General features: G+C 38.2%; 1 protein-coding gene across 10 annotated transcripts in view; it reads left to right on the top strand.

Annotated features, from left to right (window-relative positions):
• FAM91A1 (family with sequence similarity 91 member A1) overlaps positions 1 to 15,354 on the top strand; it is a 45,006-nt gene extending 29,652 nt beyond the window's left edge. For 5 of the 10 annotated variants that reach the window (XM_069599929.1, XM_069599927.1, XM_069599926.1 and 2 more), the window contains exons 19-24: positions 39 to 111; positions 2,075 to 2,224; positions 4,550 to 4,654; positions 5,203 to 5,326; positions 6,492 to 6,561; positions 8,736 to 11,626. In XM_069599929.1, coding sequence (XP_069456030.1) covers positions 39 to 111; positions 2,075 to 2,224; positions 4,550 to 4,654; positions 5,203 to 5,326; positions 6,492 to 6,561; positions 8,736 to 8,921 — 708 coding nt within the window. In that variant the 3' untranslated portion in view covers positions 8,922 to 11,626. Of the gene's footprint in view, positions 1 to 38; positions 112 to 2,074; positions 2,225 to 4,549; positions 4,655 to 5,202; positions 5,327 to 6,491; positions 6,562 to 8,735; positions 11,627 to 11,966; positions 12,892 to 13,502 lie in introns of those variants that run through there. The other 5 variants (XM_069599924.1, XM_069599923.1, XM_069599922.1 and 2 more) reach the window with 2 other exon arrangements.
• The last annotated feature ends 7,182 nt before the right edge of the window (positions 15,355 to 22,536 follow it).

Raw genomic sequence — 22,536 nt, 5'->3', positions numbered from 1 at the left:
TCACATATACCTTTCAACTTGTGTTTTTTCATGTTTAGGGACATGGTTTGCATGGGATAGGAGAAACTGTCCACATACCTTTCCCATTTGATGAGACAGAACTACAAGGAGGTACCTTACTTTCAAATTGTATCCATTTGGCTTCTTTATAAGTAGTCTTGTCAATCAGTGGAAGCATAGCAAGAAGTAAATTCTTAAACTTTTTAAGTTCTAGGGTCTTAAAATCATTCTGCTTCTAAAGAGTGTTGGGAAAGGTAGTTTTCTGTCACATGCCTTTTCCCACAAAGAACTAATAGGGTTAGACTCATTTAGGACCTAGGACTAGAAGGAATACTAGTCTGTCCTGCAGATAAAGAAGCTAAGTAGGCAGCTACTTAGATGGAAGACCAGCTTTTCTGTATGTTTAGCCTTTTAGTTTCCTTTTATTGTTTATTTGTTTGTAGGTTGGCAGAGAATACAAATCACAGGGAGGATTTTATGCTTAGAAAGTTGATTTTTTTTTCCTCCGACGTTATTACAGTCCTTTTATTTAATTATTTTTGTGGGGCTTCTATGGCCATTAATGAACATTTGTGAATTAACTTATAGTTTACAGAGAACTTGTGTGTTATTTCCTGTTTCAGCATTTGTTTTTAGCAAAAAAAAATTGAATTTTTTTTTATTAATGGTCAGTGTGTTTTGATTTGTTTGTTCTAGAGTATTACAAGTTCCCAATCTAGAGTCCTTAGAGAAAATGAGAAAACATTTTAAATAAAACCTAATTTAAAATGAATAAATAATTTAAAATTGTTTTTAAATTTTATTTTTCCTGCTAGAGAGGACTTGAGTGAATTATAGAGTCTGAGCTAAATTAAGCTGATTCTAGGTTGAAGGGTGAAAAGGTCTGTTTAATGTTACTCCTTTCTAGAATTGTGAGCTGTAATACATTTGATGAAAGATGCTCAGGGAATTTCTATAAAAGCAAATTCATTCTCCTTTTGTTTAATGTAAAACATCTCTCCTCTGTTAATTATTAAGAAAGTATCTTCAGCATCTATGTTTCCTGCTCCATTCAAAATTGTCATTCTAGAATCTATTTTTCTTGTTCTTAGAGTCATATTGCTTGGAATTTTAGAGAGCAATGAATCATTCAAGTAATTTAACTTTTGTTAATTCATATAAGAACTTTTCTTCCAAAATGTTAGTCACCATTGTCCCTCCTTCCCTAAAGCAGGGAAAAAAGAAGATTTACTTAAGGATTTTTTTCCTTTTCACATGAGCAGGCTTTAAATGCTTCACATTTGAAGTTAAGTACTGTCTTTTGGCTGTTGTGAAGTAAGTGTGTACAGAATTTGAAGAGGAGAGTTTTCTCCTCCAAAATAGAGCCCCTGTTCAGAAATAAGTATTTCTCTGCAACTAAACTTTGCTAGTTAATCCTCTGGTACTTTATACATTCTGTGGACAAATTAATTGTTCAGAAGTTACAGGATGGTGACAACAGGATCTTAAAAATCATAAAATCTCGAGAACTGATCAGTTACTCTCTTGCCTTTGGAGATTATTGTGAAAATTCTAAAAAAGAGAAATATTCGTATTTGGCTATAGAGCATCTTTCTCTTTTGTAAGTTCACATACTTATGAGAACTTGAGCTGATACTTAAATAATTTATTAGGGATATAATTTCATGTACATTGTTAGCTTTAGTTTCAATAAGAATACTTTTACTTTTCTTAAAAAATAAAAAATGTGATTTAATATGGAATTTCCTGGTAGAACCCCACTAAGTAAGTACTTAAGGCAGAATGGAAGTACAAAGAGAAGCCTAGAGAATTTGCCATTGACAGGCCATGTTTGTTTACTTAGAGGGTAAATTGTTTTGTTACAGCAGTTGCCTTCTGAGGTCTATAAAGTATGTTGTAAATGTACAGCATCGTTTTACATTTACAGATATTTATTCATTGGAATCAATTTTGATAAAATATAAAAGTAGTTCTAAGAATTGTTTGATGTTAACAAAAGGAAAGTATATTTAAGTTTTGGGTGTTTTGTTGTAAAACTATTGACTCATAATTGATGTCAACTCTTTGTTCTTAGAGTTTACTCGTGTCAATATGGGTGTTCACAAAGCATTGCAGACATTGAGGAACAAGGTGGACTTGCAGCATTTTTGTGGATATGTCACCATGTTGAATGCTTCTAGCCAACTTGCAAACAGAAAACTCAGTGATGCTTCTGATGAGAGAGGTTAGCCAATAGTTGTGTCCTTTGAGTTAAGATAACTGGCATTGAGTGTATCACAAACTTAATATTTAAAAAGCATGGGGACTTTGTAGGGATGTTGACTTATTTAATACTTAATGTTTCTCCACTGAAAATACTCTGTGACGTCATTGGGACAATTATCAGTTATTCAAATGAAGAAAATACTAAGTGTATAAGTAAAGAAGTGATGACCTGGGGTTGGAATACAGAATGGTTATTGAGTGGTTATTGTGTTTTAGCCCTTTACTGTCATATTTCTGTTTATAGGCTTTAAGTTCCTTTATGGGGTAATGGTTTCAAAACTTTAATCTCTTTGTAAAATTATTTTCAAACCCGGATGAATAGTTTTCCCTTCAGCTTTCCTCTGTCGGAGGCACCATTGTCTCAGTTATGCAGGCCTTAAAAATCATGTTTTTGTCTCATCCTTCTCCTTTCCCACTCAGCCTAGTTAGTTCTGTGAGTTAGTCTTTAGAAATGTCTTATATTCATTTCTTTCCCTCTCTCTTTAATTCTCTGTAACTACCATTCTAGTCTGAGTCTTAATATTTTACACGTTTTATTGCAACTATTTCCTGCTTAGTCTTCCTGGCCTCATTCTTCTTTCTGTCTCCAACCCATCTTGCATATTGACAATAGCTAATTTTCCTTAGATAACCTTTCTTTTTAAAGATTCATTTTCAAATCACCTTCTCATTACTAACTGCTTTCTGCTCTGGCATAATTTTGGCTTGTATGTGGCTTTGGTTGCCATGGTGTCACCTTTGGTCCACAACTCTAGGGAATTTTTTAATTCAGATCTCTGTATCGTCGATTATATTCACTGAACCTCTTCCTTTGAAATGCTGAGAGAATATGATTAATTGCTAGCCATCTAGTGAATAGAACTAGGTATTCACTCCTGGTTCATATACCTTTGGCCAGAGGAGTTGGGTAACTTTTAACAGTTGACTGCCAGGAGCATTTTTAGAGAAGAGGGCTGTGGATTAGTCATTTCAAAGAATGTTACTAGAGCTGTCATGTTTTATTTCATTCATTCTGTGCACATTTACAAAATACCTGCTTAGGTGCTGGAGATATTGCTATTACTAAGACCTAAGGAGAAGGAAATGGCAACCCACTCCAGAATTCTTGCCTGGAAAATTCCATGGACGGAGGAGCCTGGTGGGCTACAGTCCATGGGGTCGCAAAGAATTGGACACGAATGAGCGACTTCACTCTCTCAAGGAGTAAAAAACCCTGGGGGAGAAACAAGCAACTGAATCAGCCTACTGTGTAATGTTAAGAGACTAAGATACAGGGGTCTGCTTCAAGTGCTGAAGCAGGACGGGAAGGCTTATCTCAGCCCAGCTGAGCTATCAGACCCTCTTAGAGAGGGTAAAGTTTGAACTGAATTTTGAAAAATGAGGTGTTATCTACACATAGATGATTGTTGTTTATTTGGAGGGTAGCAGCTTTAGGCAGAGGGGATCAGGCAAGTGAGTAGCTTATCTTGGCCAGAAGAGTTTGATGGGCTGTTGTAGACGAGAGTATGGAAAAGGCAATGGCACCCCACTCCAGTACTCTTGCCTGGAAAATCCCATGGGCGGAGGAGCCTGGTAGGCTGCAGTCCATGGGGTCACTAAGAGTCGGATATAACTGAGCGACTTCACTTTCACTTTTCACTTTTATGCATTGGAGAAGGAAATGGCAACCCACTCCAGTGTTCTTGCCTAGAGAGTCCCAGGGATGGGGGAGCCTGGTGGCCTGCCATCTACGGGGGTCGCAGAGTCGGACACGGCTGAAGTGACTTAGCAGCAGTAGCAGTAGAAGAGAGTAGAGAAGTAATAGGTAAGATCTAGAGGATCTCAGGATGTATTATGCTGAAAGATATAGGGAGTCAAAATATTTTGAAAGGGAATGATGTAATCAGACTGCATGTTTCCATGGGGACAGAAATGACTTTAGTAGTGAAGTGAAGGTCTAAACTTGTGTTCTGCCTTGTGAATCTTGTTTTTTTAGGCCAAAGCTTCACAACCTCAATACTGTTAATGTTTTGAGCTGGGTAATTCTTTGTTCTGGGCAACCGTCCTGTGCATTGTAGGATGTTTAGGATCCTTAGATATCAGTAACATCCTTGTCCCCGTTCATGGTGACCAAACCTTGTCAAAATTGCCAAATATTTCTTGTGGGACAAAATTGTCCCCCCCTTAACAGGGCTAAAGACCATTCACTATATTCCATTGTTATTTCTGTTAAGACTGACTTATCAACAATGTATACCAACTTCTAGAATCCTAATATTTATTGTGTTTGCCCTTCACTTATAAGGAGAACCTGATTTGGCTTCAGGCTCAGATGTGAATGGGAGCACAGAGTCATTTGAAATGGTCATTGAGGAAGCAACTCTAGATTCAGCTGCAAAGCAAAACTCTGGTAAGGCTTTAAAAATTATTTGCAAAAAAAAAAAAAAAATATTTGCAATCTCTGACTAATTTCTGAGATTTAATCCTTTTGCAAATGATACTGTTTGGATATCATTTGCTCTTATTGTAATGGACCGTTTCATAAGTATTTTCTAGGAAATATTTTTATATATTTAGAATAATTAAAATATTATAAAATGTGACATGAAAATAAAAAATGTTTCACTTTTCCTATGTTAATTTTGTCATCTTGTAGATGTTTTGAATTAGATTCTTTTTTTCTGGTGTAAAAATCCACTTTGAGTGTCTGATGAAAGCTGTGTGCCTTCTTCCCAGAAGCATGTACATACTCAAAAAACATTATTTCCCGTTTCAGAGACTCACTGACACCCCTCTGAGTCTTCTCCCCTGCTAAACCCACGTGGGTGTCAGTGGAAGCAGGAGGAATCTATGAAAATCTCTGGATCTCTGACCAGAGATCAGACTGACCAGTTAAACCCTGGTCAGTCATAATACATGAAATACACATGATTAGTAACTTTGTGTACCCTTTTGTAGTTGCCACAACAGAAGCAGATTGGGTTCCTCTGGAGCTGTGCTTTGGGATTCCACTGTTTAGTTCTGAATTAAACCAGAAAGTCTGCAGAAAAATTGCTACCCATGGCCTTTGCAGAAAAGAGAGGTGAGGGTTTCTGTTTGCTGTCCTCTTTTCATGAATGAGACTTTTTAAGCTCTCAGTATTAGTTGCCGTACCTTACTCTCTCTTATTTCACACATGCTTGTTCATTGAGTGAATAAAGATGGCTGATTTAAAAGTTTTGCTGTGTATTTTAAAATTAAAGTTGAGTCCCTCAGAAATCAGGCACATGCAGATATTTTGGACACGTTTTGGTTAATGATACTGAATTACTCAGATTTGGTGAGAGTATGGATTAAATGGGCATACTTCTATGACTGTGTGCACCTAGCTTATTTTAATATATAAATAGAGAAATATCTCCTGTGCAGTTCTCTCTTAATATACACAACTCAAGTTATGTTAGTAATGATTATCTCCTAAAGTAGAATTATGGCTGACTTTCTAAATTTTCTTCAGTTGCCACATTTTCTAAATGAACATATGTTACTCATCAGTCATGACAAGTAAGTTTTATCTTGTACGCTCACTCCGATTGGTTAGGAGCAGCTGCTGAGAGGCAGCATGGTAAGGGTCCTGAGTCTGATTAGCAGAGAAGAGTATCACTAAATCTGATGATCATGGTGGGTGGCTTAGAGAAAGGTGTTATCTACAGACATCCTTGACATTGTTAATTAGGAAAACAAAGTTGGAGAATAAATAATTTAATTGGCCTAATGTAGTCTGTATAAGAAAATTTAAGGTATTTAATTGACAGATAATTTTAATAACTATCTTGAAAATAAAATAATATACATGAATAAAAAGGTAAAACTACTATATAGCTTTAATGATTGCCACTATAATGGTTACCAGTTTACATATGTTACCAATTTACAATTGAAAATGTGTTCCTACATTTTTATTTTTAAAGTGTTCTTGCATTTAACATTTATATTTGGTAGTAGTTTAAACTTTTCCTTTTAACAGTACTTTTCTAATTTTGGTTGTACATGATGTTTTATTTTGAAATGGTCTTTTTAGTTCATCTTTACTCCATATTATTAAAACAAGCAGAAATTTCATTGATGAGAACCATTGCAATTGTTTTTAAAAAATTATGTGATTAATTGAGATGTATATACATATATTAACATGTTTATTGAAATTAAACTCTTATAAGATATTAGTTCTTATTATATTTGTTTTAAACTTTTCCCCTTTTTTTCAGCCTTCAAAACCTCTTACATTCCAGTAGAAAACTATCTCTACAAGTCCTTAACTTTGTTCACTCATTCCAGGTAACAAAAACCAAAAAAAACCCAGGGTGTATTTGCATAGAGCTTTTATAGTGTCCAAAACACTTCAGTGTTTGTGCTGAGTCTCCACAGCAGTAAGACATGAAATAAGTTGTAATTTCAAGGTATAAATGAAGATACTGAAATTCAGAAAGTTTACTGGCTTATACATGGTTTCACTGGCCAGGTCTTTAGGCGGCTTGAACTGTTTGTTCTAGTGGGGGTGCTTCCTTTAACAGAAGTGTTTTAAGCATCTGCCATGGGCCATGGGCCATGTTAGGGTCTGGTTCTTGGGTCAGTTGTTCAGTTGCTAAGTCATGTCCAACTCTGTGACCCCAAGGACTGTAGCCCGTCAGGCTCCTCTCTCCAAGAGATTTCCCGGGCAAGAATACTAGAGTGGGTTGCCATTTCCTTCTCTTAGGGATCTTCTTGACCCAGGAATTTTACCTGTGATTTCTGCATTGGCTGGCAGGTTCTTTACCAGTGAGCCACTAGGTAAGTCCCCTCTTGAGTCAGTACACTTCCATTAATAACTGCAGTGATTCCCCAGTGCAGTGATTAATAAGATGGGACTGACTGTTACGGTAGTGAAAGCCAGTGCTCTAGACCTTCTGTCTTACCCCCAAGGAAAGAATGGATACCGTAGACTTGATTTGCAGATAAGCTTTTAGAATGGAATATTTTTTATTTGAAATATCTGTTCTAACATTATGAAATTAGTATTTTGGAATTTGGCTTCATTCATTCTCTCAGTAAATACTTGAGTCAGAGTCTTTACAAGGTGCTGGGGAAGCAGTATGCTAAGACACTAATGGAGCTTAAGTGTTGTGTGAGAGCTAGTCAAGGAAACCCTGAAATATACAAGTAGTTACCGATTTCAATATGTGTGCCTTAAAGGAGCCACACCCCTTCAGATTTGATAGAATCTAAAGGCAGACCAAATTTAAAAAGGTAGAGGTGATGTATAAGCTGAAATCTAAAGAACAGGAAAAAGTATTCCAGGCCGAGGTTAGTAGGTATGTCAGTCCTGTGTCAGGAAGGCACTCAGCCTGCAAGGAAACGAGAGGACCAGTGTGGCAGAAACCTCGTGGGGTAGGGGCAAGAGGTGAGGTGGGTGAGGAGCGGAGGGCCTTCTAGAGTATGTGAAAAAATGTGTTTTATGCTTACTGCAAAGAGAGACTCTTAGTATTAAAGACTTATAACAGGGAATGACATTTCTAATTGACTTTTTTAAAAAGATTAGTTACTGTTTAGAGAATAGATTAAAAACAGAAGCTTAGAAATAAGACAAGTTTGGAGACTGTTGTAATAACTGTAGTGAGAGATATTGATAGACGAATACCTTTTTCATTAAAAAAAATGTATCTGCAGTAAAGGTTTGTTTATTACTGCTTTACCTGTAATATAATAAATTGTGTGTATTATAAAACATACACAAAAACAAATTTTATTGTATGCAATAAATAGATAAAGATTTTACAAATTTTCACACTCCTGCACCTCACTGTGGTGTGAGGACTGCACTTCAGTGGAGACTGGTGGCCTTGGCTGTGGTGAATGAATCAAGTAAACTCCTTTGGGATACATGCTGGAGGTATATTGAGGGAACGTGGTGATTAAATAAATGTGAGGAAAGATTGAGGCTGTGGTAAGGAAGGGAAGAATGAAGGTAATTTTCATACTTCTTGACTAGCTTGATGCATGGAGTAGGGGAAGGACCTGGTGGGGCAAGATTTAAGTTTGGTTATGGACATGTCAAATGTGAAATTTATGGTGAAACATCCAAAGATAGATGTTGGATAGGAGGAGACTGGATCCTGGAGTTCCAAGAGGTCTGTGCTGAGTGTGTGAATCTCAGAGCCTTGGGGGTGGATGGGTTGTTCTAGTGCTTAGTGTTGGCCTGAGGGTTTTTGTAGATTATCTAAGAAATGCTTCTTATTCTCATAGCCTGTTACTTCTCTTTATTTCAAAGTACTTATCGTCATCTGAGTGCATTTGTCATTTCTGCATATGTTAACACCAGTCCTTGATTATTTGGGGTTCGTGAGGTACATCTTTGCATCTCCTATAGTGCTCTGCATTCCATAAACATTTCTTAGGTAACCATTAGCTGAATTAAGTGGTTTGGTAAAGTGTTGAATAGGATTTTTTTTTGTCTTGTTTCTCACTCTCTCTAGGAAGGTGCTTCAACACTGGATGTTCACACTGAGGCCAGTTTCCCAAGTTTGCTTTCACAGTCATCCTGTGCTGACATGGGAGTCCCCCTTCCTGCAAAGAACTTAGTATTTAAAGATGGTATCTTAACGGAGTGGAGTGGACGATCACCCTCGTCACTTCTTATTGCTAATCTCCATTTGCAATAATTTGGTCACATCATTTGTTGCCCACCCTTTCTGACTTTTTTCTTTCTTAACGTTAGCTTTATAGTGCCAGCCACTAAAAAGCTTCCTGCTGCTGCAGTGCAATTCATGCTTAACTGATGTTAAACTTTGGGGAACTTGTTCATGTTTTTGGAAGTTTTCCTCATTCCTGCACCTCCTGTTGCAACAGAGCTTTTTAGCAGCCTGCACTGTATTTTTTACCTTGAGACAATCTGCGTTTCTTTTATAAAACTGAGGATATACTTTATAGGCTTTCTGATGACTGTTATGTTTATAAGCAGTCACTATGAATATCGCAATGGTAATTTTATATGTTAGTTTATCAAACATAAATCTTGTTTAGTTTTATATTTTGTTACCTACTCTTTAAGGGATCATGGGAAGAGGTGGAACTCTTCTTCTGAAAAGGCTTCTTGGTATTTAAAGTAGAAAAACTATAAAACTGTTAACATCCATTATTGAGAGATGATCTGATGGGGCATTACGAATTGCTGTGGATGTTTGTAAATTATGTATATCAATTGAACATTGTTAAAGGTATGCAAATCAGCATAGTTAGGTATGGCTTAACGTTGACTTAGAAGATCTTAACGCAGACTATGACTATACGTTGACATCTCATAAGAAGCTTGGGAAACATTCTATTTTTAAACAATGTTTATATGTGGACTTGCGTTGTCGCTCATTTGGGGCTTTATATTTTCATAGAGTCTTTATGGAAAAATAGAATTTATTTTCCACTCTTGTAGCTGTGGCTGCTGCATGTTTTCTCCCTGACTCATTTACCCGTGAGTTGTTACGGAATTGGATTTGAGGTTTCAAACCAAGGATTTTGATTTTAGCTTAGAATTACATTTAGAGGCATTGAGGCTATGTCTTCTGATCAAAACATTTTAGTGACAAACCTGCTGTGAGGACACATTGTTAGGCAATTTGGATCTTAAATTTATGTGACTAGTTTTAGACAAAATGATAAAGAAAAATCGAGTAATTTCAAAATGTTTTTCTTGAGTACTTGATTCTTTTAGTATCTCAAATGTTAATTAGAATAATTGGAATCACTTTTTAGATTTTTCGAGTTACCTTCCTTGGGAAGTTTGTGCAGTGTTATAGTTTAGCTCTTCTCATAGAATAACGGTTTGCTAGTTTAAAACTGTAACCAAACTAACTGGTCAAACAGCATATATCTAAAATATTTAAAGCATTAGAAAATTTGGGAAGGTTAAACCTGAACATTTTTGCTGATAATTGTTGTTATTTATAGAACTGACATTTGTGTATTTAACATACTTCTGGAAATATCTGTCTTTCTAAAAACTGTTAGCATAGCCATGATTCAGTGCCATGGCCTGCCTATTCAATGTTTCGAAGCAGGTTACCTGTGGCACAGTCACTGCTGGGTTTGGGGTAAATGCAGTAATGTTTAGTATTCTCCTTTGTCTTATATGAGGTGGAAACCAAGTGTATGTTATAAATGTTTGTCTATAAAAGGAAAAATACTAATATTAAAATAATTTCTTATAACTGTGAATCACTCATTTATTTTTCCAATAATTGATACTGTACATTCCTAGTGCTATTAGGTATGTATGTAACTTTTATAGTTTTTCACCTGATTGTTGTAAGTATTTCACTTGATCAGGGCTCTTTAATCTCATTTGCTTTGTTCAGATTAACTGTAGTTATTTTATTTATTTCTGTGTTAACAAGCTAAGCCTATGGTGATGACATGTACACTAATAAAGCATTGAATGTCTGTAGTTGGTAGTGAACCCTGTTGTTGGTGAATTTAAAACTTAAAATATGGGGGTGATTTGCTGCTATATTTCCTTTGAGGAATAATAGAGGAAGAAATGGAACCTAATACTGATCATGAATTTTAGGGAAAGTACAAGAGAAAGCATGTGGCCACCTCTGGTCTCTCATGTGTGTGAGGAGAGTCTCCTTCCAGCTGAAGGCCTCTCGTACTTTTAAAGACGGAGAATCTGCATTTTTAGAGCTGTTAGCAAAATGTGAAAGCCACTTTTATGCTTTACTTTGTGGATTTGGTTTTGTTTCATTCATACATTTAACTCATGTCGAGATGCATTGCTTAAATCTTATGTGTTGATCCTATTCAACAAAAAAGGTAAAATATAGAATTTATTATTTGCCAAAGAAAATTTATGAAAGAATTTTTATTCAGTTTTTCTGCAGACATTTAAATTTCATTTGGCTTTGCGCTCCCTCCTCTCTTTTTTTGTCCTTAATGGAGCTTAAACCATTGGCAAACTTCAGAAACCAAGAGAAAAAAGAAATATAAAAAAAAGACAGAATTTAGAATGGTACAATTTCACCTTTCACATAGGTCTGAAGAAATGTAACTTTATGTTGTTAAGATCATCTTACTTCCTTGATTCCTTTTTTTCTTTTAAAATTGTAATCAGATAGTTCTTTTTTTTTTTTTTTTAGGAATAATGCTTTCTTTTACCTGTTTCCGCTTTTCTCTGCCATTTGTGTTTCTCTTTTATGTTCAGTGTTTCAAATACAGTTTGTATTTAAAGATTTTAAAATACCAAAACTGTAACTGAGTACAGTGGATTTTTTTCTGGTATGATGTTAATATTATACAATGAAATGTATAAAGTGTTGTCAATTTGATTATTGACACTATAATATGTTTACAAATAAACTGTGGTGTTGATCAAGTTGCTGTGAAAATGTGGATAATCTTCTGTTAAGTCCCTTTCATAATTTAAAATACAAGCATGCTGTCAGTGCTGAGGCTTTTATACTTTAAAAGAAAAATCAAAAGCAACAACAACAAACTAATTTTACAATAATTTCAAATTAGCAGAAAAATTGCAAAGGTAATCTGGAGATATTCCCTATACCCTTCCGCATACTTCCCCTAATGTTAACACCTTATATAAACTATGACGCATTTGTCAAAACTCAGAAATTAATGTGGGTACCATACTATTCACTAAAATACGGATTATGTTTGATTTTCACCCATTTTTCCTCTGATGTTCTCTTCTGTTCCAGGACCGTGTCCAGGGTTCCATGGTGCGTTTATTTAGTCATCACTGCTTCCGTCTCCTCCAGTCTGTTGACAGTTTCTCAGTCTTTCCTGACCTTGAGGCTGTGAAGAGCACTATTTGGTTATTTGGTGGGCTGGCTCTCACAGTGGGCTCATCTGGTGTTTATCAGATTGGAGGCTGTAGTTTGTTGGGGAGGGTGGCGCCCTTCCACAGTGCCTCATATCAGGGGGTCACATAGTTAACAGACGTTACCAGTGATGTCTCTTCACTGGTCACAGTGATGGTGTCTGCAGGTTTTTCACTTGCCATACTCTTTTTTTTTTTTTTGAAAGTGAGTTACTCAACCTAGCCCACACTCAAAGGGAAGGAGTGGTATCTATATTTTTTACAAATTTTCTTTTAAAGATTTGTTCTATACACACACACACACACACACACACACACACAGGAGTATTACTCAGCCATTAAAAAGAATACATTTGAATCAGTTCTAATGAGGTGGATGAAACTGGAGCCTATTATACAGAGTGAAGTAAGCCAGAAAGAAAAATACCAATACAGTATACTAATGCATACATATGGAATTTAGAAAGATGGTAACGATAACCCTGTATGCAAGACAGCAAAAGAGACACAGATGTCTAGAACAGGCTTTTGGACTCTGTGGGAGAGGGAGAGGGTGGGATGATTTGGGAGAATGGCATTGAAACATGTATATTTTCATATGTGAAACGAATCTCCAGTCCAGGCTCGATGCTCGGGGCTGGTGCACTGGGATGACCCAGAGGGATGGGATGGGGAAGGAGGTGGGAGGGGGAGTTCAGGATGGGGAACACGTGTACACCTGTGGCGGATTCATGTTGATGTATGGCAAAACCAATACAATATTGTAAAGTAATTAGCCTCCAATTAAATTTATACTAAAAAGATTTGTTCCTTTCCTTTATTTGGTCATTTGTTTATATTAGTACGTAAGCATGATTATTTATTTTATACTTTTGAGTCAAAGTTCAGTATACCAGTTATTTTGTTGTGCAAATTGTTTAGCTTTGCCTCTTGGGAGCTCTTTGAAGCTGGCCTCTAAATCCTTTAACTTTTTTTTTTTTTAAGACTAATCTTACTTTCTAGCACTGTAGGTGTTACCTGGATGCCAGCCCTAGAATTAGCTATTTCCCCAAGGAGCCTTGGTTCCTTTCTTGCAGAATGGCATTTAGAAAGCAAGATGGGGGTTTAGGTGTGCTTGCCTTCGCCTTTTCGGTGAAATGACCTAAGGGGTATAAATATGTATACTGACCAGTATATGGGCACACATGTCTATGTTTAGATCTGGCATATTCAGTTAAACTGATTCTCATTCAGCACCGTAAGTTTCATTCTGAGAAACCTGGCTCCTTTTATCTACAATTTATCTGCTTATTTGTTGAACCCTGGAAATCTCATACAGTGGTTTCAGAATAACTATGTTGTACCCCTGTGAGAAACAGATTGACCAACTAGGGTATAGTGTTCCTTTAAGTATTTTTTTTGTCTTTAACCTTAGATGCTGCTGCTGAGTCACTTCAGTGGTGTTGGACTCTGTGCAATCCCATAGACGGCAGCCCACCAGGCTCCGCCGTCCCTGGGATTCTCCAGGCAAGAACACTGGAGTGGGTTGCCATTTCCTTCTCCAATGCATGAAAGTGAAAAGTGAAAGTGAAGTTGCTTAGTTGTGTCCGACTCTTAGTGACCCCATGGACTACAGCCTACCAGGCTCCTCCGCCCATGGGATTTTCCAGGCAAGAGTACTGGAGTGGGGTGCCATTGCCTTCTCCATTAACCTTAAATAGTACCCACTCAAAACATTTTCCAAAGTAACTTAGTACAGCTCATTGTTCCCTTCATTGAAGTTATACATTTGCAAAACAGATTTCATTTGTCACACACTGCATTCCATCTGGGATCCCTTGACATCACAAACCCAAAGTGCAGAGTTTTCATTTTCTCCAGGAAGTTTTACATTTTTCCCACATAATAAAATTCACTCTACCAGGTCTTTGACAAATGCGTGGGAAGTGTTCACCCACCATCCCTGTACTATCCAGAATGTCTGTCACCCTAAAAATTCCCCTTTGTACTCAACCCCTTACCCTACACCTCACAACCACTTACCTGTTCGTATAATTTTGCTTTTCCCAGAATGTCATATAAATTCATGGAATTGTACAGTTTGTAACCTTTTAAGCCTAGCCACTTGTGTATAACAAAATGCGTTTTAAATTCATGTGTTGTGTGAGTCAATAGCTCTGTTTCTGTTGCTGAGTACTTGATTATATGGACATATCAATGTCATTTAAAATTCATGTGCAAATTTTAATATAAACAATTCATTTTGCTTGGATAAATATCTAGGAATGGGATTGCTGAGTCATTGGTAAGTGTGTATTTAACTTTATAAGAAACTGCCAAACTTGCCAAAGCGACTATGACATTTTACATTACTGCCAGCAATGAATAAAGGTTCCCATTGCAATGGTATCTTACAGTGGTTGAAATAATTCATTTTCCCAGTGAAAAATTATGTTGGGCGTCTTTTCATATGCTTATTTGCCATACATGTATCTTCTCTGGTGAAGTATCTGTTCAGATCTGTTCCTCATATTTTAAAAATTCGGTGTACTGAGTTAAGTAAATGAGTACAAGTCTTTTATCCGATGCATGCTTTGCAGGTGTTTTCTCCCAGTCTGTCTTGTCTATTCATTCTCTTAACAGTGTCTTTTAAGGTCAAGAACAAAAGTTTTAAATTTTGACAGCGTCTGATTTGTTAGTGGTTTTTTTTTTTTTTTTTTTTTTTTTAATGGATTGTGCTGTTGATGCTGTTATCTAAAAATTCATCACCAAACCCAAGATGGAGCATTTTCTTCTCAAAGTGCATAGTTTTATGTTTAGGTCTTTGACCCATTTGAGCTGATTTTAATGTATGAGGTACATGTTTATCCTTTCTTTGCTGCATCACCATAACACCTTTGCAAAAACCAGTTGATGGGCACTCCTCTGGTGTTTCCATGGCTAAAGACTCCATGCTCCTGAAGCAGAGGCCCTGGCTTTAATCCCTCATCAGGGAACTAGATCCCACATGCCACAACTAAGACTCAGCGCAGCCAAATAAATATTGAAACAAGAAAATCGGTTGATAGACCTGTAGAGACAAAAGCAGATCAGTAGTTGCCTACGGGGGAAATGAGAAGTGGCTGTGGATGGGCATGAAGCATCTTCTTGGAGTGCTGGAAATGCTATAAAAGAGGGTCGTGGTGATTGATGGTGGTTCAACTCAAGTTTTCAAAAAAATGCACTGTACACTCAAGTAAATTTTATCATGTAAATTGTACTTCAATAAAGTGGTTTTAAGAAATCAATTGACATTTTTTTTTTTTTGGTCTGGATCTATTTCTGAGCACTCAAGTCTGTTTCATTGATCATTGTGTTTGTCCTTTTAATACCATGCTGAAATTGGATACTGTTAGTCATCCAGATTTGCAGGGTGGTTTTTTTTTTTAATTGATTTTGGCTCTTACAGTTCCTTTGCCTTTCCATATAAATTTTAGAATCAGCTTTTCAACATCTACACACAAGCCTGCAAAGATTTTAATCAGAATTATATTGACTCTGTAGATCAAATGGAGGAGAGAACTGACCTAACAAATCTCTGTAACTTCTTTGATTTTGTTGGATCACTGTTTTGTAGATTTTCTTTCTCTTTTTATTTTGGAAATGTTTTGAGCTCCAAATTAAATTTCTATAATAGGTGTATTCACATTATCTATGTCTTCTTGAGTGAGTTTTGGTAGTTTATATCATTCACAAAATTGGTCTGTTTCCTCTATTACTGAATTTAAGGGTATTTATTTTTCATAGTGTACTCTTGCTCTCCTTTTATCTTGTGAGATAATACAAAAAGATGAAGTGAGATCAGTTCCAAAGAGAAAATGGCCAGGAATGATCTGCAACAGATGAAAGATGGGAATCCAGAGACACAGGAATCCAGTGCATGGTATTTATCGATAGTGTTAATCAGTAATGAACTCAGAAAACAATTACATCATTAAAGTACTTAGAGAAAATGACTGTGGACCTAACTATTGCGAATCCAGCAAAACTATCTTTCAAGAACAAGTGTGGAAAAGACATTTTCAAATATAAAAAGACCAAGTTTATCATTAGATCAATCTTAAAAAAATAAATTTTTCACAAGGAATGTCTGTTTATGAGAGGAATGCTAAGCAAAGATACTGATTAACCTTAAATTTCTTTTCTGAATGAAAATAATAGATTTAATTTGGAAGAGTGAAAAAATAGGACTAAAATCCCCAAAAAGTTATGAGAGCTATGATTACACAGAGTGAAGCACTCAGCTCACTATCGTTTAGAGGGTAAATAATATTCTTTCATGTGTACATTCATCACTTACTGTAGATTTACTAAATGGCAGACATGGCACTAGTTTAGGAGAGGGATGGATCAGTGAATAAGAAATTCTGGTCTTCGTGGAGTGTACATTTTAGTTAGTGGAGACAGTAAACAAATTGCATAGCAGGTTAGAAGGTGGTAATTGCTAAGGAAAAAATAGTAAAAAGGATGGGAAATATTAGGAATTGGAATTGCTATTTATCAGTAGCTGGTCGGAGAAGACCTTAATGAGAGGATGACATTTAAGCAAAGGCTTAGAATGTGGGCCAAACATCCAGGGAAGAGTGTTCAGGGAGAAGAAATAGTCTGTGCAAAGGCTAACTGGTAGAGGCATGCCTGGCATGCATGTCAAAAAAAAAAAAAATGATGGGACTGGGGTAAATGGGGCTAGGGTAAATTGTGTTAGATATATCAGAGGCCCCCAACCTCTACATTCTAGTACCTGATGATCTGAGGTGGAGCTGATGCAACAATAATAGAAATAAAGTGCGCAATAAATGTAATGTGCTGGAATCATCTTGAAACCATCCCTTCCCCCTTCTCCCCCCACTCCCCTACCGAACACGACTCACTCCCTGGTCCTTGGAAAACCTGTCTTCCATGAAAGCAGCACATGGTGCTAGAAAGGTTGGGGACCATGAGCGAGAACGGCAGCAGTCTGCTTTCATATGTTTTGCTCATGAGGAAAAAAAATATATGAATGGCTTTCGTTTTCCGGGCAGGCATCTGCTGAATGCCGGGCAGGACAATCAAGTTGAAACCCACATTTAGGCCTTTCCTGCTCTCTTTTGAAAACCACTGAAAATTTAGAATGCCCAAAGGGAACAGCTGCCCAGTTAAACTTTTCGTAACTTCTTCTCTCTGTGTTTTTATTGCTGGTATTTCAAAAGTCGCTGTCCGGGTCCCTGTGGGCAAAGAGTGGGAGTTGTGTGTAAAGCTCAGGGTCCAGGCAGCTGAGGGCTGGAGTGGGTTTCAGTAGCTCCTTTGTTTGCCTGCAGGCTTCTCTCTTCCAGTGGGTGGCAGTGTCTCACTTTTTAATCCTCCTTTCTCTGAGGGACTTCACTTTATGAGGACAACAGAGTAAGCGGAATTCATTTACAGCCCCCCTCGTCACCCACTGCCTCCAGCCCCGTTAAAGGACTGAGTTCGCTTGGATAACTACTTTGAGGATGTTGGGACTTACTCCTCCCAGTTGATTGTCCTGCAGTTGGTCCTTAAGTGGCTGTGTGACCTAATTCTGGCTGATGAAACAGCATGGGAGGTCTGTTGGGGAGGGCACCCCTCCCAAAGGGAAAATATGAAAAAAATACTGAACAATGAGGGGAAATGAAACCCCATCTATGGTCTTTGGATGCTGTTGGTTACTACGAGTGAAATGACACAGAACATACAAGACACACAAGAGACAGACAGGACACCACTCTGGCCAGAGGAACAGAACTGGGCAAACTAATTGCCGTTTATTGTTATAAAGCCCTCCTTAGGCAGAATTCCAGACTGTAAGAATAAGCCTTTCAGTGCAGTGCAGGTGCATACATGTTATCGTACAGCAAAGGGGAGTGAAATCTCTGTCTACTGCAGAGTCTGCACAAAGCCCTCATCTCCCTCTTATCTCAAGAAGGGAATGCTCCCTCGTTTGTAAGGGACCATTAAACTCAAGGCTGTGTCCAGACTCTTTGGCAGAACGCCTCGTATTTAAGGACGCTCAGCCTAAGCAGAGAGACCCGTTTGCAGGCACATCTCTGCTACCCTGTTAACCCTTCAGGATGCTATCTCATTGCTTTTCTGAGACCTTCTAGGTCTGAATCTTAGTGGTTGTGTAATGGTGGCATGTTTACATCCTTAAGTTAGGTCCATTTGGTTGATACATGTGAGACCTCATAAGAGTGTCAGAAGAGAGCAATAAGAATTTAGTGAAGCTTAGAAGATAATGTGGGAGATCTGTTACCAAAAGATTGTGGGGTGGGGCCGGGGGTAGGGGGAAGTTCCAGATGTTTGCCCCTCGAAAGCCAATAAACAGGCTGGGTTGGTGGAAAGGACCAACATGCAGAAAAAGCAGTCATCTCTAACAGTCATCTTCAGATTGGTCATCAGTGGTCTCACCAGCATCATCTTGATTGTTTCAGTTCAGTTCAGTTCATTTCAGTCGCTCAGTCGTGTCCGACTCTTTGCGACCCCACGAATTGCCGCACACCAGGCCTCCATGTCCATCACCAACTCCCAGAGTCCACCCAAACCCATGTGCATTGAGTCGGTGATGCCATCAAGCCATCTCATCCTCTGTCATCCCCTTCTCCTCCTGCCCCCAATCCCTCCCAGCATCAGGGTCTTTTCCAATGAGTCAACTCTTCACATGAGGTAGCCAAAGTATTGGAGATTCAGCTTCAACATCAATGCTTCCAATGAACAACCAGGACTGATCTCCGGTTGGATCTTGCAGTCCAAGGGACTCTCAAGAGTCTTCTCCAACACCACAGTTCAAAAACATCAATTCTTCAGCACTCAGCTTTCTTCACAGTCCAACGCTCACATCCATACATGACCACTGGAAAAACCATAACCTTGACTAGATGGACCTTTGTTGGCAAAGTAATGTCTCTGCTTTTGAATATGGTATCCAGATTGGTCATAACTTTCCTTCCAAGGAGTAAGCATCTTTTAATTTCATGGCTGCAATCACCATCTGCAGTGATTTTGGAGCCCCCCAAAATAAAGTCTGACACTGTTTCCACTGTTTCCCCATCTACTTACCATGAAGTGATGGGACCAGATGCCATGATCTGAACGTTGAGCTTTAAGTCAACTTTTTCACTCTCCTCTTTCACTTTCATCAAGAGGCTTTTTAGTTCCTCTTCACTTTCTGCCATAAGGGTGGTGTCATCTGCATATCTGAGGTTATTAATATTTCTCCCGGCAATCTTGATTCCAGCTTGTGCTTCTTCCAGCCCAGCGTTTCTCATGATGTACTCTGCATATAAGTTAAATAAGCAGGGTGACAATATACAGCCTTGACATACTCCTTTTCCAATTTGGAACCAGTCTTTTGTTCCATGTCCAGTTCTAACTGTTGCTTCCTGATCTGCATATAGGTTTCTCAAGAGGCAGATCAGGTGGTCTGGTATTCCCATCTCTCTTAGAATTTTCCACAGTTTATTGTGATCCACACAGTCAAATGCTTTGGCATAGTCAATAAAACAGAAATAGATTTTTCTGGAACTCTCTTGCTTTTTCGATGATCCAGTGGATGTTGGCAATTTGATCTCAGGTACAGTTAATCTTCAGTTCCAGGGTCCACATGTTCCCATTTCTCTGTGGCCAGTTCTCAAGTGCTTTATTTCAGATGCTGGCAACTAGGGATGGGGAGGGTGGCAGACATCTTGTCCAAAGGCTGATTCCCGCCCCCTTCTCCCTGCCGAAAAGCAGAGGGTGAGAGCTCTTACAGACAGGGTGAGGGGGGCTACATGCAGAAACAGCAGTCCTCTCTGACAGTCATCTTCACATTGGTCATCAGTGGTCTGACCAGCATCATCTTGGTTGTTTAAGGTACGGTTACTCTTCAGTTCCAGGGCCCTTTGTTCCCGTTTCTTTGAGGCCAGTTCTCGGAACTGTGGCAGCTCATGTCCTGGGTACAGGCTGGTCAGCATGTAATTAACTTCTCCACCTGGTGTTTTAGTGTCGGTAAGACAGCTCACAGGATATGGCTCAGAATATTATCTATAGTCCTTGAGAAAGAACTAAAGGTCTAAATTATTGTTATTTATTCTCCTTTGACTGTTTTCCTTTATTTCTGTATTTCTCATTTCTCTGGTTAAATTTCTTTGACTAGAGTTTTCCACGGACAAAAGGCAGGCCGAGGACATGGTCGGGGGCAAGGACCATAGAGTCCTGCTCCGTTTCAAAACCACACAGCTGGGAGCAAGGGAGGAAATGGTGAGAGAGCCCCAGCAAAGCCCGTGCTCCTGCAAAAACGGTATGAGTGGGGAAGCCGAGGATGAGCCGCTAGCTTCTAGTAGGCAAATGTGAGCAGATTAGATTGGGGCCAGGGGACATCTGACACAATACTAATGACTGTATTGTTAAATATCAGGAATAGCAATAACTATTTCTATTGTGTGGGAAGGGTTTCTAATTTTCTTGACTCCTCTCATTAGACACAGTGAAGGCATTCAAAGAATTCTTATTAAATGAATTATTCTCTTATTAGCCCAGGAAAACCAAGGTCTTTTTCTGAGGATAGATAGAAATACAGGTTTGGTTTTTCCAGAAATGGAGCAATTATCCTTAGGTTATGTGTGCAATAATTGGACAAGACACACTTCTTAAATTTCCAGAGGTAGAGAATTACATAAATGCAAGACCACTAATAAAAAACAAGGTCATTATCCATGACATGTGCAGAGGACCCTGGGATGAATGGGGCTGTGTGCTCCCAAAGGCATTCAGCCAAGAAGAGAAAGTACACACAGAGCTGACCATAATACAACGAGGAAGGGTGGTATCCTATGGCTACTTAGAAAGAGGTGTAGAGCACAGAGGAGGGTGTTGTGCTGAGAGGAAAGGAGAAGAGAGTCAGGGTGGGGTTTATGACAGGCTGCTGTGACAATTTAATTGGAGTGGGGCTTCCCTGGCGGTCCAGTGGGTAAGACTCTGTGCTTCCAATGCAGGGGAGGTGGGTTGGATCCCTGGTTCAGAAACTAAGATCTCACATGCCTCAAGCCCAATAAATAAATACAACACCTAATGCTGGTTCTGAGGCTCTTTAGGAAACAGTAAAAAAAGAAAAAAAAAGAATAGGAGTTTGCCAGATGGGGAGTGCAGGAGTGTATATCCTATGCAAAGGATGGACACACAGGAGCAAGACAGTGTTACGCATTTTAAAGTAATGGCAAGTTCTCTGCATTTGTAGAGCAAACAATACTATAACAATACAATACTATAACAAAAGGATAAAAAGAACATTGCTTTCTGCAATCAGGAGAAAGCTAAATGCCTCTGGTCATCTGGAAATAAGCTGAGTCACCTAAGTATTCTGAATGTCAGTAGAATCTTCGTTGCTTTTGTGTTCGCATCACCCGATTAAGGGCAAAGATTTTGGGTGAGGCTTGCGCCTTTATATCTTGACATCCCGCGGTAGCTAGAAACAGTGTGGGTAGATTGCTCTTTGAGCTCTCAGAAGGTAAGCCTGAAATGAATCTTATTCATTCGAAGACTGTGTGGGCTCATGGTGGGTATGACTCATGCCTGGTGGTCAAAATACAGGTGTTGACTTGATTCAAACGCTGTGGATTACTGTGAAAGCAAAAAAGATGCTAAGTCCTGTCTCTGAAAAGGGAAAGTATGACATCGGAAGTACAAGTCTCTTGGAGAAGAGAATCATATCTTTTTTTTTTTTTTTGGCCAAATGGCATGTGGGATCTTAGTTCCCCAACCAGGGATTAAACTCGCACCCCCTGATTTGGAAGCAGAGTCTTAACCACTGGACTGACACAGAGGTCCCAGGAATCGTCTTTAATTACAGGGAAAATGAAGTAAATGGCTTGGATTGAGAAGTATTTTGTGTCTTCAGATCCTATGTTCTATATTCTTTCTTTGCCCTTGCATGATTCCTGCAAGGACCCAGGCAGGCTACACAAAGAACCTACTTTATGAATTAATCAACTTGAGACAAAGTTCTTATAATTAAGCTCAACCATGTGTTTTTTTTTAAATCACTTTCTTCTTTATTTTCTCTGACATTTTCTCTAAAGAGATAACAATTTTCTTGTCAAATTGTTTCCTTTCAGAGTTCATCTCCTATCCCTCTGAAATGTAAACTTCTCTGCTTGATGTATAATCTAGGTCTGTGGAGAAGAATTCAGATGTTAAAATCATAAAACAAGCCTAGTGTAAGAGATAATAATTGCAACTATATTCTACCCATTGTCAATCTCTTCAGTTGTATCTAAATAATGAAACTGGACATTTGGTACAACAAGAAACTAATTTTCTTTTTTTTTTTTCTTTTTTTTCTGTTTAATCATTTGCTTTGTGTGCTTAATAAAACCTCTGGTCTTTAAGAGACATATTTATAATTGCTGCTTCATCCTTCAGAGGTTTTCAACAAATTTAAATTATATAAAAGTGTTTTGGAC

This window comes from Ovis canadensis, chromosome 9, assembly GCF_042477335.2.
Source record: "Ovis canadensis isolate MfBH-ARS-UI-01 breed Bighorn chromosome 9, ARS-UI_OviCan_v2, whole genome shotgun sequence".
NCBI classification, from domain to species: Eukaryota; Metazoa; Chordata; class Mammalia; order Artiodactyla; family Bovidae; genus Ovis; species Ovis canadensis.
The sequence above is the reverse complement of the archived record's forward strand: the minus strand, read 5'-3'. Positions and strand labels throughout refer to the sequence as shown.